Here is a 22,093-nt window from a genome sequence, read left to right on the forward strand (position 1 = left end):
CAGAATTTGACCCTAAACATCAAAATAAACGGTTATATTCCCTACAAGGGAAAGGCCCATGTAGGTGCTAGGACACATTAGAAATTGAAAATCAGTTTCCACCTATCTTCTAAGCCAGGGGTTCTCAAACTGGGGGTCAGGAGGTTATTAATATTAATGTGAGGTTATTACATGTGGGGTCGCAAGCTGTCAGCCTCCACCCCAAACCCCGCTTTGCATCCAGCATTTCTAATGGTGTTAAATATATAAAAAAGTGTTTTTCATTTATAAGGGGGGTCGCAGTCAAAGGATTGGTATGTGATAGGGGCTATCAGTACAAAAGTTTGAGAATCACTGTTCTAAGCTGAGATGAGTGGTCCTCTTACAGAATGTGAAGTAGGCTTGACCCTCCAAAGCCACTGGTGTACTGAAAATCTGCAGGGAAATCTGGGATCTTGGGAAATCCATCCAACATTAGGACTCTTGTAAGGAGAACCAGTCCTACTTTCTGGCCCCACATTCCTTAAGGAAATGTGTTGCTATGGTCTCCACATAAGCCTCTGTCTGCCTCAATCTTCCCACCCTTGCATTGGGGTTGGGGAGTGTTTCATGCCACAGATGTGGAAGTAACATAAGGCCATCATTATCTTGGTTTAAGCCTGGTGGTTTAAGGGAGGCAATGGCTCATTCCACTCACCCTCTCCAAAATAGAGCATTGACTCTGCAGACTTGGGGAAGAGGAGCTTGTACAGGCTGAATCTGATTAATATTCAAAAATGAAAACTGAGGTGAACAATAAAATAGGTAAAAGCCCCAATTACCTCAGTTGTGAATGATTAACGGAAGACCATCAATGAACTTAGTACCTGAGTATGGAATTTGGAATCTGACCTTTACTACATCTAGATAAACACAGTTGCAGATTCAGAGGCTCTCTTTGCAAACTTCACTCCCAGCTGAAGAGTTCACTTCTTGGTAGTTTTAACATTTAATGCTATAGTCAAGAGCTCAGAAGAGTCAAACATGATTCTTCTTACTGTGCTTTTCCTCTGCATCTTTTCCACAAACTCCGCCTCTGTTAAAGGTAGGTCTACACTGTTTTTTTATTAATCTTTTGGTGGTAGCAGTGGTGAATGTACAGTGGTATATTTTTTACATAAGAAAGGAAGATCTTATACTAAAGGGGTTCTCGAGGAGCAGAATTTTTAAATGGATTTACTAAATGAAAATAAATATGCAGCACACGCACTTGTAATGTTAGTTTCACCCAGTTTATAGAAAAGGCAAAGGGGTCAAGTGCATGTGGCACTGGCCTAGAAGTCAGAAGACCTGGCTTCTAGTCTTGGCATTACCAGTGACCTGGGGCAAGTCATTTCACCTCTCCGCTTCCCAGTTGTTAAATGAGGCTAATGATACTTATCCTCCTTTGTAAAGCATTTTGAGATCTACAGATTTTAAAATGCCATAGAAGAGCAAAGTACTACTACGATTTCCATTTTAGGCTAAATCCTGCAAGGGGTTGAACACTGGCCCTGATCCAGCAAAGCACATAAAAGTAGTTCCTTTGACTTCAAAGGCACTACTCACATGCTTAAAGTTAAGCACTTGTTTAAGAGCTTTCATGGATCAGAGCCAGAGTGCTCAGCTCTGCATAACTGAGCACTATGTGGTTTTTCCAGCTCCCATTAAAATCAATAAAAAGACTCCCACTAACTTGAATGGGAGTTGGAGCTGGATCTGCTCTCAGGGTGAAGTTCTGGGTGCCCACATAAAATGGTTTTACGCAGGTCTCCTGCACAAGAGTCAGGGGTACAAAATCCACACACAGGAATCCCCTGCAGCCCCTCTGCACACTTCCGTGTCACCAGCCTATGGGATAGAAGTTGTCTCACACAGTGCCTATGGGGGGATATTCTGCCACTGTTTGGATTAAATTTACAAGACTTTTAGGCCAAAGCAATCAACATTTTGGGTGAAAATGATGCAAGAGCATTCTGTTCTATGAGTCTGTACTTCGAGGGCCATATTCTTAAAACTCAAATAAATGGTAATTAATATAGTTTTATGCAGATACCCTACATCCATATTAATTAACCATCCATTATTAGGCCAGGCTGTAGGGTAGCCTGTGGGATGGGCTAGTTGTTACTGCCCCTCCCTGTCCCTCATGTAGAGAATCCAGGCCATTGGATCTGTGCAAGCACAGACCAAGTGCTGCTTCTCCAGCTCACTGTCACTTGGGCCCCATTGCTCTCTTCCACACCAGTAAATGTGGAACCAGCACACAGCCCACCTCCTCAGTTTACAATGGATGCAGAAGCTCCCTGTGCATCTTCTCTGCTCACCTTTTCCCTCACAGAAGTGGCAAAGCACAGGGCTCATCATACAATCCCTCTACCAGCAGGTGAATTTCACCATGCTGCCAAAACGATCTTATTATATAACTACTCAACCAACATGCTGTACCTCTAGTATTTGCTACTCTCAGCTTCTGAGATAGTTATTTTAGCCAAGCTAGCCCAATGTAAAGGAATATGGAATAAAAATACTTAGCACTTTACATCTCCAACATGCTGTGCAAACATTAACTCATTCAGTAGTTCTCAAAACAGCCCCGTGATAAATCATTATTTCCATTGCACAGATGGGGAAGCTGAAACTCAGAGAGGTTAAGTGATTTGCCCAAGGCCAGAGGGTGAATCAACAGCAGAGCTGGGATTAGAATTCAGTTCTTGGCTCTCAGTCCACCAGACTGTGCTGCCTCTTTAAAATACTTATGGAGTATTCTGTACATTCAAGTCAGTCGGATAATTGCACACGATACATTTCTAGCTTTAGTTACATTTTTAAAATGTTTTCAAATAAATAGCTTGATGGCTTTCGTTTTTTTAAAGGTATCCAATATCATAAGAACTGGCAAATGTAATTTATGGTCTTAGAGCCAGTTAGTGGTTAGAGATGCACATGTTGTGCATGCCAAATGTATTAATAAAAGGCACAGGATTTGACAGCTGTCTCTGCTCATGCAGTGTAACCTTCTGTATTGTACACTATCATAATTTAATTATAGAATTGGCATGTTACCCTTAATGACAGACACTTAACATTACTAGTCAAACTATGTGTTATGCACTCCACCTTGAAAGCGACACAGTCCACGCAGGCATTTCTGACCCCGACACAGCAGAGCAGAATGCTGTCTCTGGGTCCAGTCCTGGTCCCCTTTAAGTCAGTGAGGGTTTTGCCATTGACTGCAATGGAAATAGGATCAAAGGAATAAACATCACAACATTATGTAGGACTGACAGTACAGTACAGATCTCCGAAAGGCAGCATAATATTAAGTCTCTGATTTTTGAGAGAGGTTTCTATTGGCTAGGAACAGAAATGCAGCATAACCTTCTATATTATACACCATCATGATTTAATTATTTACCTAAACAGTACTGCTATTTTTCTTACAATGGAAATAGTATGTGTATTTTGTAAAAGCTAGCTTGGGTATCGGTTTTGCACATAACATCACCCAGTCCACATAAAACACAGCTGTTAATATCTTCTTTGCCTGTTAATCTAGCCACGTTACCCTACTGCCCCTTTAATCTCTGCTGGCTTCCCCTTTTCTACTGCAATAAATTCATGCTTCTCCTGATTGTCCCCTTCCCTACTTGCCCTCCCTAGTCTCTTAGTCTTATCAGATCTTCCCACCACAACCCCTCTTCGGCTTTGTGACCTGTGTGTCTGCTTCTCCAGCAACTGTCTGTACTTTCTTCCATGCTGCCTCCTATGCATGGAATGCCCTTGCAAAGCTGGTGCATAAAGCCACTCTCCTCCCCACATTTCAGTCCCTCCCAGACACTCATTGCTTCCATGACTACCAGGAGAAACTAGCTGGTGAAGTCGTTTGCGTATCTGTTTCCTGCAGGAGTGAACTGCTCCTCTGCATGTGGAGGGGATCCAGTGTAGGGCGGGGAGGGCACAAAGGGAATATTAAATGAGAACTACTATAGAAAAATACACATGGGCTGAATTTGTGGAGGAAGGGTGGGGAAAGGGGATTGTACGGAGTTTAAACCTAAGAAAAATGTAAAAAGAGAACAAACAATCCTATGCTGTAACTAACAAGACCAGTCTATCATCGCCCTGATCATTTTACTCACATGTCCTTTCCCCCACCCTTCATGTCTTTGCCTTTTTAGAGTGAATGCCCTCAGGGGTAAGTACAGCATCATCTTCTGTGGTTAGAAAGCACCTAGCACACTGCACTACCCCACTCTCAATAAATATTAAATACTCAACAGTGTAATTGGTACTAAGTTACAATACACTTAAAACAAGCCATGGGTCTTCAGCAAAGATTTATTTCCAGGAATTGGGGTCTGTTCCTGATAGGTGTTGACAAGCTTTTATGCCACTGACATTGATGGGAGCAGAGGATGCTCAGCACGTCACAGGAAGCACTCGCAGACCCTTACAGGAGCAGGCCCTTTATTTTTAAAGCACTTATTTTTAAAGAAAAACCTCTGGCCTACAAGGAAGTGCTTCCCAGCATCATTACAGTAGCAAGATAGTGAGACGACAGCCCCAACTTTCAGCTCTAGGTAGTAGTTCTCAACATCAGGGACTGCAAAATCTCAGGGCCAGATCCTCAGCTGGTGCAAATCAGTGTTGTTCTATTGAACTTCTATGGTGCTATGTCAATTTACAGTGGCTAAAGTTCTGGCTCTTTGGGGGTACAGCATCCCTTCGAGAAGTATGTTTCGGTTCCCTTCGACTCTACCTTAGCATGCTAGTGACTATCACATCTGAAAAAATTTGACCAAAAAAAGGGAGTGGAAAGTGCCTTGAGAGATTTTTTTTTAAACTTATGAAATTAACTTGATTTTTTAAAAAAGAAATCCATCCTGTCATGGTGGATCTCCAACACGTATCTAATCAAAGGAAGAATTTAAACTTTTACCTGCCATTTGAACAAACAAATACTTTGCATTTTTTCTTGATTAGATGTATTGAAACTTTTATTTGGCCAAGTCATATCAAATGGTGCAAGACATTATACAAATTGGGAAACCCTGGTACTGTCAATTCTCTGACAGGAACACAGAACACACTGACTGAGTTCCAGTTGGTTTGAGAATCTGTCTGAGGTGGTGTGGCTGATTTTCCTTTTCTGTGTTTGCCAAGAGACTTACTCATCCCTCCTGTAGAAAACAATGCGACCTTGTCTGGTTGAACTTCGTTGCAGAGGTTTGAATGCAGCTTCTTCAGTTTAAATGTCTGATCCTGCACCCACTGAAGTCCATGGCAAGGCTCCCATTGGTATAGGATTGGAGCCGAGTAAGACTCAGCTCTTTAGTTACAAATAGAACATCAAATCATTATAACAAAGTAATTTGGAGGGCAAGGGGGAGGAGGGATCTCATTTTTGTCGTTAGTTTACTTTGTGCCTTTGGCAGCCAGAGGTGCTGAAACTGGGGGTGCTGCCCCACCCCCTGGCTTGAAGTGGTTTCTATTATATCCAGGGTTTACAGTTTGGTTCAATGGCTCTCAGCACCCTCACAATACAAATTGTTCCAGCACCCCTGTTGGCAGCAATTTGTATGTAGTCAGTCAGTTTCACGTCCTATCTCCAGCACCAGCCTCTATATGATGAGTGAATTAGTCAATACTCCCTTGTACACAAGAGACCTTTATAACCATCAACAAGAGAGGAGAAAAACCCTTGTAAACATTTATTTAAAGGGAATTTTATACATTTATTTCAGGGCATAGTATTTAAAGGATTTGCTACCAGAAACCTTTGTTTTTTTTAAAGTCAGTTAAAAAATTCCAATTGATAGCATTCTCTTAACAACAAACACTTTATGGATCAAATGGTATAACTGTTCCGCGTGCTGCAATTAAAGTGAGTGAAACCTCCATGCAGTGTGATTCTCAAATCAGGCCCGTAGAGCCAAAGCTAGCTCCCACTTCTGAGGCTGGAGAGGGATCCTTGACAGTGGAACTGGGGTGTGATGTGTCCCCCTGCCGTAGCAGTGCAGAGGAGAAGGGGGAAGGGAGGAGGAAATAGGGCATTGGGCACTATAGGCAAGGTTAGCTGAGATGGTGGAAAAAACCCTTGAGCCTTGTCTACACACTCCAGCATCAGCTTACATAAGCAATAGCAGAGCTGAACTGCTGGGGAATAATGTGTGTCATTTTTGCTGGTGCAGAAGCGCTGGAAATATCAGTGGGAGCACACCTATGGCAGGGGGTGCCCTAAATTAGATGCCTAATTTGAAAGCTGCATCTGTGATTTTATTTTATTTATTTATTGGTGTATGGGGGGATGTGTCTTTTAAAATACATTGTGGGGTCTAAGTGTAACAAAATCAAGTGATAACTCCCAGAGACATGTATTTTATTTGAAGAAAATGGGTTTACTGCTCTGAGTGAAAAAAGCAGCTTTCTACTGATCTTCATTACTTTCATTTGTGTCATCCCTTGGATGGAGTCTCAATACAATGACTACAGGCAAGGTCCTGAAAGATGAGGAGTGATTCCTAATATAGGCTGAGTGCCTTCAACTTCCATTAACTCCCATGGGAGATCAGGGCACTCAGCACTTCTCAGGTTGCCAAACAGATTGCTTTCTAGTGATAGAAAATTCTTTATATTCTGAGCTCACTCTGCATTCATTTTTAAAAAAAACCTATCCGAAGGGAAGAATTGGAACTTAAGCCAAACCTTCTAATATCTCTGTGTAAAGTTACAAAGATTTTTATGGACATTCTGGTCAAATTGCCAAACTCAGAAAAAGCAGTCCCATCAAAGTCAATGTAACTCAGTAAAGGTTGCAGGATCAGACATGGAATCCTTTGTTAGAGAAAAGGTCTTTAGTTCTTCTAAAGCTGATTCTACATGTTTGAGAGAGAAAATGACAGATCATTTGGGTCTGTGGTTATTGCTAAAATGATGCCATGTGCATTTTTCATCTCATTTTTTCCACACAGGGCACACTACAGGACCAAGAATAAATAATGACAAGCTATACAAATTCACCTATTCAACAGAAGTGCTTATCGATAGGGTTAAAGGATTACCAGAGGATAGCGCGGGCTACCGGATTTCATCCGGTGTGGACGTCAACCTAGTATGGAGAAACCCCAACAACGATGATGACCAGTTGATCAAAATTATGGTAGGAGTTTTCAAAAACATATAAAAGCAGGCAAATTACTTTAAGAACCCACCTTTTTCAGTAGTCTAATTCGCATTGTGTGCTGCTTTGTGACATGTATGGTAAATTAAAGGGTTTATGAAAATTGGGATGAATTACTCAAACAAAGAGATTGTTGTACACCTACAAGCCAGAAATCTGTCACCTGCTGAAACAATATATCTGAGGCAAAGGCCAGGCCCTGCACGGCTCTGAGTACCTCCTGTTGCTACAGAGAACATCCACGTGAGGACAAGATCATCTAATAGGTCCTTTCCATCTCTAAGTTTTGACTGTATGACAAGTCCTCCATTATATCTATGTAATATATGTAATATTTTGGCACCATGTAATGTTTTGTTTACTGGAGTTGTTATATTTTGCCGGAGTGATGCTCAGATTCTAAACAAAACTCCATCCAAACTAAAAATAAAGAGTTTTCCAAGATTTGTCTGTCTATACAAAAAAAATCTAACTGCCTTATCAAATAGCCATTATATATGACCCTGTTGTAAACATTATTAAGAGTCACAGATATTCTAGTAAATTCTGTTTAACTGACAGCATAGGCAGATTGATCTTGAAGAAATGTTTCCTGTTGGGATACAATTCTTTTTAGAAAATGAGCATATCACCATGCCATCCTATCTGAGTTCCACCAACTAAAATTAGTTTGTAGGTTCAGTAGCTGCCCACAGAATATAAATTCACTGTGTGGTACCAAAACATTACAGGCCAGATTAACACAACAGCTCTGCACCCAACAGCTTCCATTTAGCCACTGACATGAGCTGGCCAGATTGTCAGACATGCTCAGCATCCAGCAGCTCTTGTTGAGAACAATGAGATTTGCTAGGTACTTTGAAAAATCTAGCCATTTCAGTTAGGTTCCTTCATCTGAGCTCAGCTGTTCTGTGAAGGGTTCATGTTTAGCTATTCCACCTGGAAGCAGGCAGGGCACACCCTGACTGTTTTGTAGAAGCAATGCACACATTGCTCTATCCAAGGACAAGGGCTAGATATGAACCATGAGAACTTGATTGTTGGGACAGCAACTGTGGGAAGCTTTCTTAGCCTGGGCTCAAGGCCTAAGAACCAAAATTGTAGTAAATAAAAAATGGTAAATAAGTATATTAATCAACGTCATACATTCCTTTGTGTATCTTTTTGCGGTAGCGGTGTGTAATGCTTAAAAAAAAAAAAAAAAAAAAGTAAAAGGCGGGGGGGCAAAACAGCCCGTCTCAGCTAACCAGCCTGCTTGCTTGCATAAAGCTGTGTTCTGTCTCATCATTAAACCGCCACAGTTCTGAAAAAATCTTTTTTCAGTGGTGGGTTCTGACTCTCTTTTGAAAATCTGCCCTACATCTGTCTCTCAGATACAGAAGGCAAATAACAGAATGAAAAGACCTTTTAGGTAATTTTGTCCATCCATCCTCCTGCCAATGCATGGTTGCTCCCTATGTTTTTTTTTTTTTTGCTTTTACTTTTCTAGATAAAAGATGTTAAGATTGAAAATGTGAATGAACGTCCAGCAGCAAAAAACATCTTTAAAGGGAAACACTCAGAGAATATAATTGGAAAAGAATATCTGTCAGCTTTACAAAGGCCTATAGTTCTTCAATGGACCCGTGGAAAGGTAAGTCCCTGCCTTTTAAAGTTCATGCATATTCCTTGGAGAAGCCCTGAACAAGTCATTTCTTGTTGGCATGAAAACATTTAGTAATTTGTTGTCTCTTTAGAGTTACTAATACACCATCCTGTCTTATTTTTGTACATAAAATATATTCATTTTGGGCTAGACTATGACTTGCCCTTATTTGGGTGCATTGTGGTGAGGACATAAGGAACCTCGTCAGCTCCTGGCTCTATGTCTGTATATATGTAAATTGTTCATGGGGAAGGTGCCAGGAGATGTCACTCAAGAACATGTAGCATAATTATGAGGTAGGACCAATAAAACTGGCTTTTTTTGCATTGCAGATAGCTTCCTCTGTGCAGCTCTTTACACCAGCTCTTAATACCTTGCAAAGGGGCCAGCCAAAACTAGTCCCTGCTTTCTTGTGCACATCTGGGGACATGCAATTATGCAAAGAGGGCCAGGAGAAAGCAAAGCCATGGCTGCACCCCCTCCAGCCCACAGAGCTGCTGGGCATAGCACAGCAGAGAGAGCAGGCCACGGCATCCCAGAGGAACAGAGAGGGGAAGGTAGATTGGGGAGTTATCGGTATACAGGCAGTAACTGAAGCTGCAAAACTGAATGATATCGTGCAATGATAAGGGATGAAATCCTTGTTCTACTGAAATCAATAGGAGTTTTGTCACTGATTTCACTGGGGCCAGGATTTCACCCAAGAGGTAGAGGGAGAAGAGGAGATATTATTTACCATGAAGGTAGACAATACTGAGTCTAGTCTGGAGCAATGTTAATCACTCTGGTGAGTACTTGAGTATATCCGTACTGGCTATAGCAGTGTTAGTTCAAATTATTATAGTCAGATAAGTTCATCAGGTAGGATATCCAAAACCCTGAATCTTCAATGATTTCAATGAGATGTAGGCTCCCGACTGCCTAATTCACTTTTGAAAATGTGGCCTAGGTTGTAAGTCACGTGTTTATGAAAATTTTATCTGAGATCACCATTCAACACAGCACTCGTGTCAGATCATCATGTAGAGCCTCCACTGGTTACAAAATAATTAGATAAAATATCCTGAGATTGAAAATCTGAAATATTCTGTGTTGTTCCTGTACTGTGGGATTTCATCAAGAATCAGGAAGAAAAAAAAAGTGTTTCCTCTCCCACTGGCAATGGGCTGGATTGTGATTTTACAACTTGTCCCGAGTAAAGGGCAGCACATAGCTGCCACAGGAACAGCTCAGAGAACCCGTTGTGACTCAGAGAGAGCTCCCATTTACTCAGGGGAAGGAATAAGTTACTTGAGTATGAGCAACTTAGTTTCATGGAGCAGCTTGGTTTCCTTTCATGGAGCAGCTTAGTTTCCCCACTGTGTCCAGCCAACTACTCTGGCCAGTGATGGGAAGGGTGGAGCCAAGATTACTCCCACTCTCTCTCTATTCCCTTCCCACCCACTGGCTCACAACAGAGTGTATCAGGGGAGCAGCCCTTGCTCTCCCAACTGCAGCCAGTGACAAACCTGCCTTGTGCTGAGCAGAGGGGTCACTCCTTTTCAGCCCTCTGCAAACTTGAGTAAGGGCTGTGACTCTCTAACCCCCAAAAGATCTTCACCTACTGCTGTAAACAGATTCTGAGCACATACACTGGCTGTTAGTTTGGCCTGCCCGGATGCAGATGCCACTGGGTCTGCTCAGTAAGTTTCAAATTTAGCCTCGTCATTAGTTTTACAAAACATAAAAAGGAACAGGATGGCACTGGCTCTCCACTGTACGCATCTCTAAACCATGACTAAAGTATCAAAATAGCACAATCTAAATACCTCTGCTCCCAATTCACTGCAAATATGTTGGCAGATGCAACTCTCCTACTAGAGGCTGAGATGTTGTTTTCCATGTAGCACTTTCTATAATCTCTTTTTCTTGCCAACTAGTATGTTACTCTATCCCCTGTCACAATGACAGGATCTCCTCTTCCATGCCTGTTCCCTCTAATGCTGCAACACTAACACAGATAACATTGATTACATTTAGTTTCTAGGAAGACGGGCAGTATAAAAGCTCCTTAAATGCACATTGAAGGTGCAAAGTCTTGTGTTACTAGAGAAAAAGCTCAGACAGGGACAGTCTTCCTTTGTGGTTCAAAGGTTGGCGCATGCTTGACACGTCATTTAAGTCTCTCCAACTCTGATTTAGTTATGATTCATTCTGACATATTGTAACTGGTGGTTAAAGTGCAATGGGTACTAGATGTATGCGGGGAGGGAATGGGGTGCGAAGGGAGGGATTACTATGGGATGTGATACTTTTGGACACATCTTTGAGAGAATAATGCTGTAAGGGACCCATTTTAACCTGCATGTAAGAGTGAACCACTTGTGATCTTATATTTAGTTTTCCATTTCTCTTCTACTCATTTCTCTTCTAAATTCTCTCTCATTAGCACACAGGAAGTCCTCTCAAGTGAGGCCTTTTTAGTTTTTGCCAGAGGCTTCAGTTATGGGCTGGATCCTGCAGTCAGTGGGGTTTTGCTGAAGAAAAAACTACAGGATAAGGTCAAATAAGCTCAGTTTCCTGAGCTGAACTCTAGAAATTGGAAGGAAGTTTGCAGGGGATCACGTGGTGTTTCTCTGATTTAATCAGATGTATACATTTACTGTTTGTTTTTGTTTCCACAGGTTAAAAACTTCTACTCCTATAAAAATGAACCTGCAGTTGTTCAAAATCTCAAGAGAGGTCTGGCTAGTCTATTTCAGATACAGCTGCACTCTGGTGCTGCCAGGGAGGTACTGTACTACATCAGCAATATAGAGATAATCAGATTGATAGAGTCCTGAATGCATGTATGTGGTTCCCATTGACTTCACGAGTATTTAAAGGCCAGGACAGAATTTGTCCTTTTGTTTAAACTTGAACTTGTGATTGAAAAGATCATTGGTGGAGCCTTTGGTTACACTATGTTTGGCTACATTCAAAGTTGCAGATGTTTAACTTTATAAGATTTAAAAACTAATTTAGTGAAACCAGAGCTACCCCTGTGTGGACATACTTAATTTGATTTAAAAGTCCCTTGTTTCAATTTTGTTTAATTCACTAAAGAATCAATTTAAACTAAATCAACATAAGTGAGGTTTAAATAGAATTAAGAGTGTCCATGCAGGGTTAGCTAAGCTCATGAAACTTGGAACATGGACAAGGCCAGAGTCTTGCCAAAATTCACTCCAGCACAGGCAAATGCAGTGCCATCATCATCATCATCATCATCAACTGTTTAGAAAATTCACATTTGTTAAATTAATGTTTACTTTGCTTCACATGCCGCTAATAAAAAATAATTTTTGCCCATCCAAGAGAAAGTACTTTTTGCATAAGTTAAAAACAAACAAAAATAAAACCAGCAGCCTCTCTTACCCCCCCCACAAACTAGAAAACAATGAACCCAAAATGAAAATCAACCTCGGACAATACACCACCTCTCACACAAGTACCCAAGAATTAAGAAAACAGATTATCTTTGGAGTACACCCTATAGCACAACAGATTGATTCAAGTAATTGCCCGTGGACATGCTGTTAAGACTCCTGCAGGTTGCAAATATTGCAAGCCTGCCATCCAGTAAAGACGGTGTACGTGTATGAGAGGGAAAAAACAAACATCAAAAACATGACAACAAATGAGAAATGGGTGACACTGAAAATAGTTTTTCTTTTTCCTTTTTCAAGGTGGACGTCTCTGGGAAATGCAATGTTACTTACCATGCTCGAGAAAGTCAAGTGACTAAAATTAAAGCCCTGGGCACCTGTGAAATCGAAAAGACAGGATTTACAAGCCATAATGAGGTACAATGTGGTTCATTTTTGAAAAAAATAAATACAAGAATCAGCATGTCAGATTCTAACATGTCAGTATGTCTAAAATTAAAAGAGCCAGTTCTGAGCCATAGTTTATTTGATGTTTGCCCATACGCAGTGGTAGATATGTGTGACCAATGGAAGTCATTTTAATGTTCATTATTTGTTTTACCTTAAAATACATTCTGATTATACCCTCTTTACTTGCTCTCATTTATTCCCTTCCTTGCATTGTAGAGCGCATGCTACAGCTGCATGTTTCATGCAGGAGACTTCCTAGTATATGCTTTACCGCAAAATACTGTGTGCATTACCAACAAATGAAAATGTGGGGGTAGATCCTCAACCGTGTAAAATGTCATAGTTCAACTGAAATCAATGGAATTAGAACATGTATACCTGCTGGTGATCTGATCCAGGATGTATTTTACTTGCAGTGTCTATGGAGACTTCCAGGATGTCCTGTCTTCTTTGTGGTTTTAATTATTATGTGTTTCTTTCTATGTGGGTAAAGCTTCTATATATTTGCAGAGCTAGTAATAATTGTAAACCCTTCCCCAGCTATTATATATGTGTTTAGTACATACTGCAGATGTAGGGCCAGATCCCTAACCCGATATGGCACTTCGGTGGCATAGGGAGGTAGTAAATTTGGCTGAACTGCACAGCTGGTTCCCCTGGCATGACAAAGGAGGTATGGTATGGATGTGGCCACAAAGCATCTGTGCCCTAGTGATCCATGGCTAGCATAAATGCCCCCTTTGGGCTGTTACTAATGAGTGCAACTTAGAGCCAGGCTAAGGGTACTCAAGCTAACCCGAGAGCCCAAACTAATCCTTGTCCGCTGTAGAGATCCATAAAGCACAAAGGCGGTATACAGCCATATTTGCCCTGCTCCTTCTTGGCTCCTGCACCGAGGGCAGTGTGGCTGGGCCTAAGCATTGAGCGCCTAGTATTTCAAGCTTACCACAAAGAATTCAAGTTGTTTATGAACAGGTCATTAGAGTAGATAGCTAGTTTCCTTTCCACAATATGTTCTAGATATGGGAGGCCAACAATGTTGGGCCAGATCCTGCAACACCAACTCACATGAGGAAATCTGACTCCTAGGAGTTGCCCCACTGATTTTCTCGAGAATCTTGTTTTCTGGTGGTTGCCTTTAAAAAAAAGAAAAAACCTTGATCTACGAATTATTGAGTGTCTTTTCAGCAATATTCAATTCCCTAGCCCCCCGTTTCTCTCCCCACCACCCTCTGTGAGGTAGGGAAGCATTATTGCAATTTGCCAATGAAATATTTGAGAGGCATAACGGGGAAGTGATTGGCTCATGGTCACAGATAAGGAAATCATGTCAGAAATTAAATGAAAGCTCTGGAGATCTTGGCTCCCAATCCTGGGCTTAGATCTCTTTCCTACACCAGGGGGACAGGCCCAGTCCCACATTCCTCAACAGGGCCTTAGTTCAGTTAGAGTTTTGCCTTGGACTGTAGGATCTGGCCCTATTTTCTTGTTTGTTATTATTTTTCAGCTTTTAGATGTCAGTACAAAAGTCACATCTGCTACAATTTATGTCCTAGAAGACAGCTTTATTAAATCTGTGAGAGCAGAAGAGAATCATGTTTTGTCTCTGAATTTCCGGCAAACGACAAATGCCAAAATAGTTTCCAAGTAAGGTGGCTAATTTGATTTTTTTAAATGTTTAACTGTTAAATCCAACTAATAATGGCTGGGTAGGAATAATTAATTATATATATTTTAGATGTTTACTTAACCTTATAATTAAAAATAGAAAACCATCGACTAGTGTATATATTCAGTGTATGTAACTATACTTTGCAGTCACTTCTGTCATCATTCTCCCTCCCTCACTATTTCCTGTTGTTTGTTATACACACTTGTGGTGTCTTGTCTTAAATTAGGGCTCACGTCTGCAAACATGTTTATTTTATTCATGCAAGCAGTGCCATTGACTGCAATGAGACTGCTAGTGTGAGTAAAGTGTCTGCACGATCATGGCCTAAGACCATAAACTCTTCAGAAAGGATTTCTGTCCAACCTATATGTTTGTGGAGTACCTAGTTCAATGGGGCGCAAATGTACTATCATGCCGCAAATAATAAATAATGAAATAATAATAGTTGAAGCTGGTCAGACCATTTTGAAAAATTCAGGGTGTCTATGAATTTTTTTTTTTAAAGAGTGCTGATTTTTTTGGATAATGATATTTTTTCAGTTTTTGATCACATTCTTAATGGAGGTATTAAGCCATAACAACATTCCAGTTTTGGAGTCATTCCATTTCTGCATCCTCTCATTTCTTTAGTAGAATTTTAAACAGAGATTGACCCAAGCTGCAAGATGCATCTCCACATCTAGACTTCCAGCATCTGAAAGTTCAGAGGTGTTTGGATCATGGCCTGTTATATAGATCGGGATGAACTGCAAAATTTGGAACAATGTCTGAGTCCAGACTCCTAGATCCACCAGAGTTTGGAGGCATTCATATCCAATGAATTGGTTCAGGAACATTTTTAGGGTTTGTCTACTAAGACTTAGTGTGCAGCAAACCAAGGTGCCAATGTACAGCTCACTAGCGTGCTGCACACAAATTCACCCTGTGGACCCTGCTGCTGCACACTGAAAGATCCACAGTGAGCATTGACATACTGCTGTTTGGGTGGCAGGGTCCACGTGGACAATTAGTGCACAACCAGCTAGTGCACTGTAGATTTGCACCCCAGCTTGCAGTGTACTAAGTCTCCATATAGACAAGCCCTTAGCATTATTTTTACACCTACAAGTTCTGGAAGGCTGTTTCCCATATGTTATGGAGCTGAATCCCAGAAAATAGCCTAATATTTGGGCACCTTATTCATTAGACAGATCAATTTCCTCCATTTCCCTCCAGCAACACCTCCACTAGTGTTAAATCCTCCTGATAGCTTAAAATGGAAAAAAGATTTACAGTGTTTTCCTATAACTTCTCAAATGAGAAATTAATTGATTCTATGATTCACATCAATGGGATAATATATTTCTTTCTTGACATGATTCATTTATTTCTTCAAAACACATTCCGACTTAACAGTGTTTTTTCAATATGTGGCTGTGCAGGCAGAAACTGGAACTGAAGTCAACAGAAGCTGGCCCTGGAGTGATTGCTGGGAAGCAGGTTGCCAGCGTTATCAAGACTTTGGACCCTAATTATATAGCACTTCCACTAGTGGCAGAGCCAGTCAAGACTGAATGCAAAAACTGTCCCTCAGTAAGTAAACACACGGTTAGAGACTTAAATTCAAGGAGGTGAGTAGAACAGGTTTGAAAAAGAAATTTCTATCCAACAAATATGCCAAAGAAAGATGTGTAATATATCATTATAAATGCCCCAGGAATTCCCCCAAACTTCTGAACATTATGGTAGTGCTGTAGTGAGTCAACAACCAAGGCTGAGTTGAGTTTTGCACTTGAAGTGGAATTAAACCCTTTTGTATTCTATGAATAATATCATGTATCTCCCTCTAAACTTATAGCACATATTCTTAACAATAGGTAATGAAGTTTCTGAGAATTTACAAGTAAATTCTTAAATGTATTAATTAGAATCACTTTAAAATAAAATGGGCCTTTTATATGTATTTTTTTGAAAGTCTAACCTTTCTTCCCACTCCCTCGAGCAAAACAATCTTGCTTTTTGAGATTTGACTTACACACTAGCAAAATCTAAGATAAAAGCTACTTTAAAAAAGTGTATTGATATTATCAACAAATATTTTAACTGATACTATGATAACTGATTTTTTTTTTCAGTGAACTGATATCCTAGAATTTAGAAGTTATGATTCTAAAAACTTTTTGATGTGGAAGGTATGGCTCCAATTCAGCAAGATACTGAAGTATGTGCATCATTTTAAGCACTTTTAATGGTCTATTCATGCACTTAAAATACCTTTCTGTCCTGGAGCCTGTGTAAATTATTTGGCAGTAAAATCATGCTGTAATGTTGTCTTTTTTCCTAGAGTTTGTATAGCTGCACAGAAGTTAAAAAAACATAAGCTGGGGAAATCTGAAACAGAAGGGATATTGCATGAGTAGTAAAGAAGTTCTGAAGGTGCGGGTACATCAATGGGAGGCAGACAGCTGAGAAAGAGGGGTGCCCTCCTTCACCATGGGGTTCTGCTTATGAATGTTTACACTGAACAGTTTCTCACTTCTTATTGCGAGACCTGAGGTCAAATAGTTTGGATCTGAATTTGTCATAATAGTTGTAGAGATAATTTCCAGGCCAAATTAAAAATCATTGGGTATCTTTACAGAGCAGTGCATGAGGAATGAGGCATGACATTCTCACTATAAACCTAGGGGAATGCTGACAATGGAGTCCTGCTTCCCTGCTGTATTCGAGTGTAACTGCTATACAAAGACTGGGTCTATAAACAGAACACTACATCCAGAACAGCAACATCATAATATTTAGTACTTCCATGTCATAATATACATTAATACCACTCTGATATAGTATGCCATACACCTTTACATTGTCAAAGGCCTTCACAGACATTACCTAGATCACTTAGGTGTGGTTAGGATTAGTAAAAGTAACCATTATCCCCATTTTACAAGTAGGAAACCTAGATACAGAGAAAAAAAGGCCAAGATTTTTAAACTTGGAAGCTTAAAGTTAGGCATGCAAATCCGTATTTAGGCACCTCACATAAGTCACTTGATTTTCAGAAGTACTGAGCAATCATTGTTCTTATATAAATGGGTGCTCAACATTTCTGGGAATCAAGCCATTTATTAAGATGGCTACTTTAGTCACGCACATTTGAAAATTTTGGCTTAAGGAACTTTCCCCAGGCGTCACAGTTGAAATTTGAAGCTGCTTCTCATGTAGTTTAACTATTAACTTGTCAACACATAAAAATAGTAACTGCATTATAATTTTTCTTTATCCATTTTACATGATTTCTAACTGCAACAGGTGAAGCATTTCCTGGCAATTAATGACCAGATGAATTCGAGACCCCAAGTTCTTCTTGGGGCCTAACCTCCTCAAACTGGTCAGCTGCCGGAAGATGCAAAAGAATCATTAAAGCTGGATGAATGTTAAAAGATGATTTAGAGTAACCTAGTGTAAAGTAAAAGACATTGATTGTGTAGAGCACACCAACCAAAGTGCGTCACTCACCACAAAAATCCATTTCTCTGTGATGTATATTTATTCATTTTCAGCTTACAATAGCAATATTGACCTTGATGCTGGGTATCAGTGACCAGCAGAGATTAACAGCCCCAGGCCATCTATTCCTCCCAGATGGTCATTAATCCCCAGGAAATATCCAGTGCCTCTGCCATTGTTGCCTAATTACTGTCTGTTACAGTTCATGGAATTACACTCTGTAGCACTGAAATTATACTTCTGTTTGCAGGCAGGTTCAAGTGTTCTAGCTTAATACAAACCCTGTGAAGATAGAATATTTTAGCAAAGATTGAACTGGTATTGATGTGAATTCCCACTTTGGAGAACTGCAATAAACACTGCTGAAAAGAACAGATGAGTTTTCACCAAGGAATGTCCTAGATAATACTAGATAACAGAAGTGGAGGCAGGTGATAGAACAGAGAAAAGGTCAAAATACCTGTACAGATTTCTTACAAAAGGTGTCTGAAAGAAAGTAACCCTCTCAACCTCTAAATTTCTTAATGTGGAACATGGGCTTCTAAAATACAGCAATGGGAAGTCTGGAAATGTATAAAATTGATGCAGAGAGCTTAGCTGGATTGAAAAAAGGGATTGGACATTTATATCAATAACAGGAACATCCGGAGGTACAATAGTAAGGATTTAAAAAAGAGAGAGAGAGAGGATGACAACAATTGAATGGGATATAAATCCTCACAATTCAGGACATAAACTAATCTCTAACCACAGAAGGAAGGAAGAAACTTTTCTTTTGGACATATTATTCCACAACTGCCTACTGCAGGGTTTCATGCCCCTCCCGCTCAAGTATCTTGTACTTCCCACCTTTGTGCACAGGATACTTGACTTAGAGGAACCATTGGTCTGATTTAGTATGGCAGTTCTTGTTTACCTGTAGTGCTGGTGCATCACTTTTGACTGGCTCTTTATCTTGGCCTAAATTTCACCCCCTTTCCCTTCCACAACTGTTGTGCAGCATGCTGTGCCCCACTTGATTGCTATCCACCACAGCAGAGGTAGATGTATTTCAGTTGTATAGTTTGTGGAGCACTTTAAAGATACTTTGGGATGACGTGCTATATACATGTAAAATATTATTAATGATTCAACAACTGAAAGCATGCAAAATCATCCTGGTTCCAATACTCTGCTAACTACCATTTTATAAAGCAGCTACAAATTGCTACCCCTCTTCACCATACACAACTGTAGAAGACAGAAAAGGGAAAGTCTTACGGGGGCATATGCAAAGGCTTCTTGCAGAAGTGCCACCTTCTAAAAATAATTTCAATGTGGCATTTCACATTTCTTTCTGTCGTGAAGTTTCAAGAAAACTAGAGCCAAATTTTATGAACACTATATTTACAGAGGCTGCTGAGACCTGGAAAAGTTTTAAGGAACACATGGTACCATAACAGAGGCATATTAAGTGATATCTATCTAAGGAATCTCCAGTTTATGAGATTTCAGCTAGTATAAACTATACTCAACATAGCTATCATGGTACTGATTTCTGAGAATTGAGACCAGTGCGTAAGGTTTGACATCAATTTGTTTAATTATTTTGCAGATTTCTGAGCACTGGCAGGCTATCAGGAAACAACTAGAACCTGAAAACCTTTCCAAAGCTGAAGCAACAAGAAGTTTTTTGTCCTTTATTCAGAACCTCAGGGAAGCTACAAAAGAGGAGATACTTCAAATTCTTAGAAGTGAAAGAAATGCAGTACTGTAAGTCACCAAGAGCAACCTTTTATGGTCTAATAAAGTGTTTACAAAACACAAAAAATGTGAGGTGGGTACATGGGAGGGAGTAACTCATAGACATACATGTGTAGTCATATTAGGGATATGCTAGATCTGTAATAGTTAACACTTTTTCTATCTACATGAAAGGGGAAGTTTTTGTATGATAGTGTTTGCTTCTGCAATAACATGTTCTTGCAGTTTATTATTCAGCCCCTAGATGCCTCTGGCAACTGTATAGCATCCCAGACAGTGTGGTCTCTGGTAAACAACAGAATCAAAGCTGGAACTCACGCTGAGTGGAAACCCCTTCATCTGGAGTTATAGCTCTTTTCCTTTTACAGACACACTTTTCCTTTTTCAGATTTAATCTTGTGGATTTTAAAACACTCAGAACACTTCTAAGCCTTTTGTCATACTCTTCCTCTGTATTGGCATAAAACAAAATATAATCTAAGTGTATGGCTACCCCTTGCTGTCCTTCAACTATCTTGCTCTGGAAGATTTCAGGAGCACTGGTTTTGCTAAAAATGTAAATGCTGAAAGCAGTAGCAGCCAAAAAGAGTAATAAATGTTACCTGTGATTTACTTGCCATGATAAGACCTGTCAATAGCCCAACCTCTTTGTTTCTGTAAGTAGCAGTGTCTTTTCAATACATTGCCTAACACACTTCAATAACGTGTTAATTTCCACTCCTCCCTTTACAGTCCTCAGCTGGTGGATGCTGTAACCTCTGCTCAGACCCCAGCCTCACTGGAGGCTATGCTGGAGTTCCTGGACTTTAAGAATGGAAGCAGCTCTGTTCTACAGGAGCGGTTCCTATATGCCTGTGGATTTGCTTCTCACCCCAATGAGTTGCTACTGAAATCTTTAATTGTAAGCCAAAATGGCAGAAAAAACACAAGCTAATTTATTACTCAAAGAGCCTAAGCCACACTGAGAGGGGAGGGAAGGGGCGTTGTCCAAGCACCTCACAACTTTGAGGTGTGCACATTCTGCTGCAGGTTGTGGCTCATACAGTACCCACAATGCATAGGATTTCAGATGCAGAACCTATATCTACTTTGTAAAATGTCACCTCTGCTTACACCATGGAAAACCTATTACGTAACAGTATGTAGATACATCCCAGTTCTCCTAGAGTGGGGTGGGCAAACTTTTTGGCCCGAGGGCCACATCTGGGTATAGAAATTATATGGCGGGCCATGAATGCTCATGAAATTGGGGTTGGGGTGCGCAAGGGGGTGAGGACTCTGGCTGGGGGTGTGGGCTCTGGCATGGGGCCAGAAATGAGGAGTTCAGGGTGCAGGAGGGGGGTCCGGGCTGGGGCAGTGAGGGTGGAGTGTGAGCTCCAGCTGGGAGTGCGGTCTCGGGATAAGGGGTTTGGGGTGTAAGAAGGTGCTCCAGGCTGGGACTGAGGGGTTCAGAGGGCAGGAGGGTGATCAGGGCTGGGGCACGGGGTTGGGGTGCTGGGGAGTGGCTCAGGGGTGCAGGCTCAGGGCAGCACTTACCTCAAGTGGCCCCAGAAGCAGCGGCATGTCCCCCATCTGGCTCCTCCGTGGAGGCGTGGCCAAACAGCTCTGCTGCACGCTGCCCCGTCCGCAGGTACCACCCCGAAAGCTCCCATTGGCCGTGGTTTCCGGCCAATGGGAGCTGTGGCACTTGGGGTGGGGGCAGTGTGCAAAGCAGAGCCCCCGGCTGCCCCTATGCGTAGGAGCAGGAGGAGGGACATGCTGCTGCTTCCAGGAGCCACACAGAGTGGCCCTCAACCCTGCTCCCTGGCTGGAGCGGGGAAAGCCCCATACCTCGCTCCCCACCAGGAGCTCAAGGGACGGATTAAAATGGCTGGCAGGCCGTAGTTTGCCCATCCCTGTCCTAGAGACTACCAGATCAAGCAACATTTTACAAATTGTTCTTGTGAGTATACCAATTCAGAGATGAAATATATAAGAGCTAAGTATTTCTATTATCTGTTGATATCAGGCTTTAAACATCAGCTTCATAAGGAACTGCTGGGCCAGATATTCTGAATGAAACTTAAAAGGAAAAAAACTACATTTATTACACCCGACAGCAGAGCAGTACTCTGCTGAGTACGAGTGCGATCCTGTGAGGCGATGAGCACCCTCCTCTCCCAGAGAAGTCAACAGGAGTGAAGGGCGCTCAGCACACTGCAGGATTTGTACCATTCTATTTAGATGTGAAGGCTAACAGTGTTCCCTTTCAATACCAGAATAGATTCCAGGGCCAGATTGGAAATAGTGAAATCAGAGAAACTGTTACCATCATCGTTGGTGCACTCATCAAAAAGCTGTGTGACAAGGGAGGCTGCAAACTTCCAGTAAGTATTTGCTGTTTTTCTACTGGCCAAATTCTGCCATTGGATGCACATGCACAACCCCTGCTGAAAGTATTGGGAGACTCATTAGGGTGACCAGAGAGCAAGTGTGAAAAATCGGGACGGGTATAGGAACCTATATAAGAC

At 41.1% G+C, this 22,093-nt stretch overlaps 1 protein-coding gene across 1 annotated transcript in view; it reads left to right on the forward strand.

The window, feature by feature from the left end:
* Nucleotides 1-545: 545 nt before the first annotated feature.
* Nucleotides 546-22,093, forward strand: part of MTTP (microsomal triglyceride transfer protein) — a 38,769-nt gene continuing 17,221 nt past the window's right edge. The window contains exons 1-10 of the mRNA XM_073340774.2: nucleotides 546-1,063; nucleotides 6,972-7,159; nucleotides 8,670-8,813; nucleotides 11,489-11,596; nucleotides 12,533-12,649; nucleotides 14,190-14,329; nucleotides 15,776-15,926; nucleotides 19,435-19,592; nucleotides 20,316-20,484; nucleotides 21,842-21,949. Coding sequence (XP_073196875.1) covers nucleotides 1,003-1,063; nucleotides 6,972-7,159; nucleotides 8,670-8,813; nucleotides 11,489-11,596; nucleotides 12,533-12,649; nucleotides 14,190-14,329; nucleotides 15,776-15,926; nucleotides 19,435-19,592; nucleotides 20,316-20,484; nucleotides 21,842-21,949 — 1,344 coding nt within the window. The 5' untranslated portion in view covers nucleotides 546-1,002. The remainder of the gene's footprint in view (nucleotides 1,064-6,971; nucleotides 7,160-8,669; nucleotides 8,814-11,488; nucleotides 11,597-12,532; nucleotides 12,650-14,189; nucleotides 14,330-15,775; nucleotides 15,927-19,434; nucleotides 19,593-20,315; nucleotides 20,485-21,841; nucleotides 21,950-22,093) is intronic.

Source organism: Lepidochelys kempii, chromosome 4, assembly GCF_965140285.1.
Source record: "Lepidochelys kempii isolate rLepKem1 chromosome 4, rLepKem1.hap1, whole genome shotgun sequence".
Taxonomy (NCBI): Eukaryota; Metazoa; Chordata; order Testudines; family Cheloniidae; genus Lepidochelys; species Lepidochelys kempii.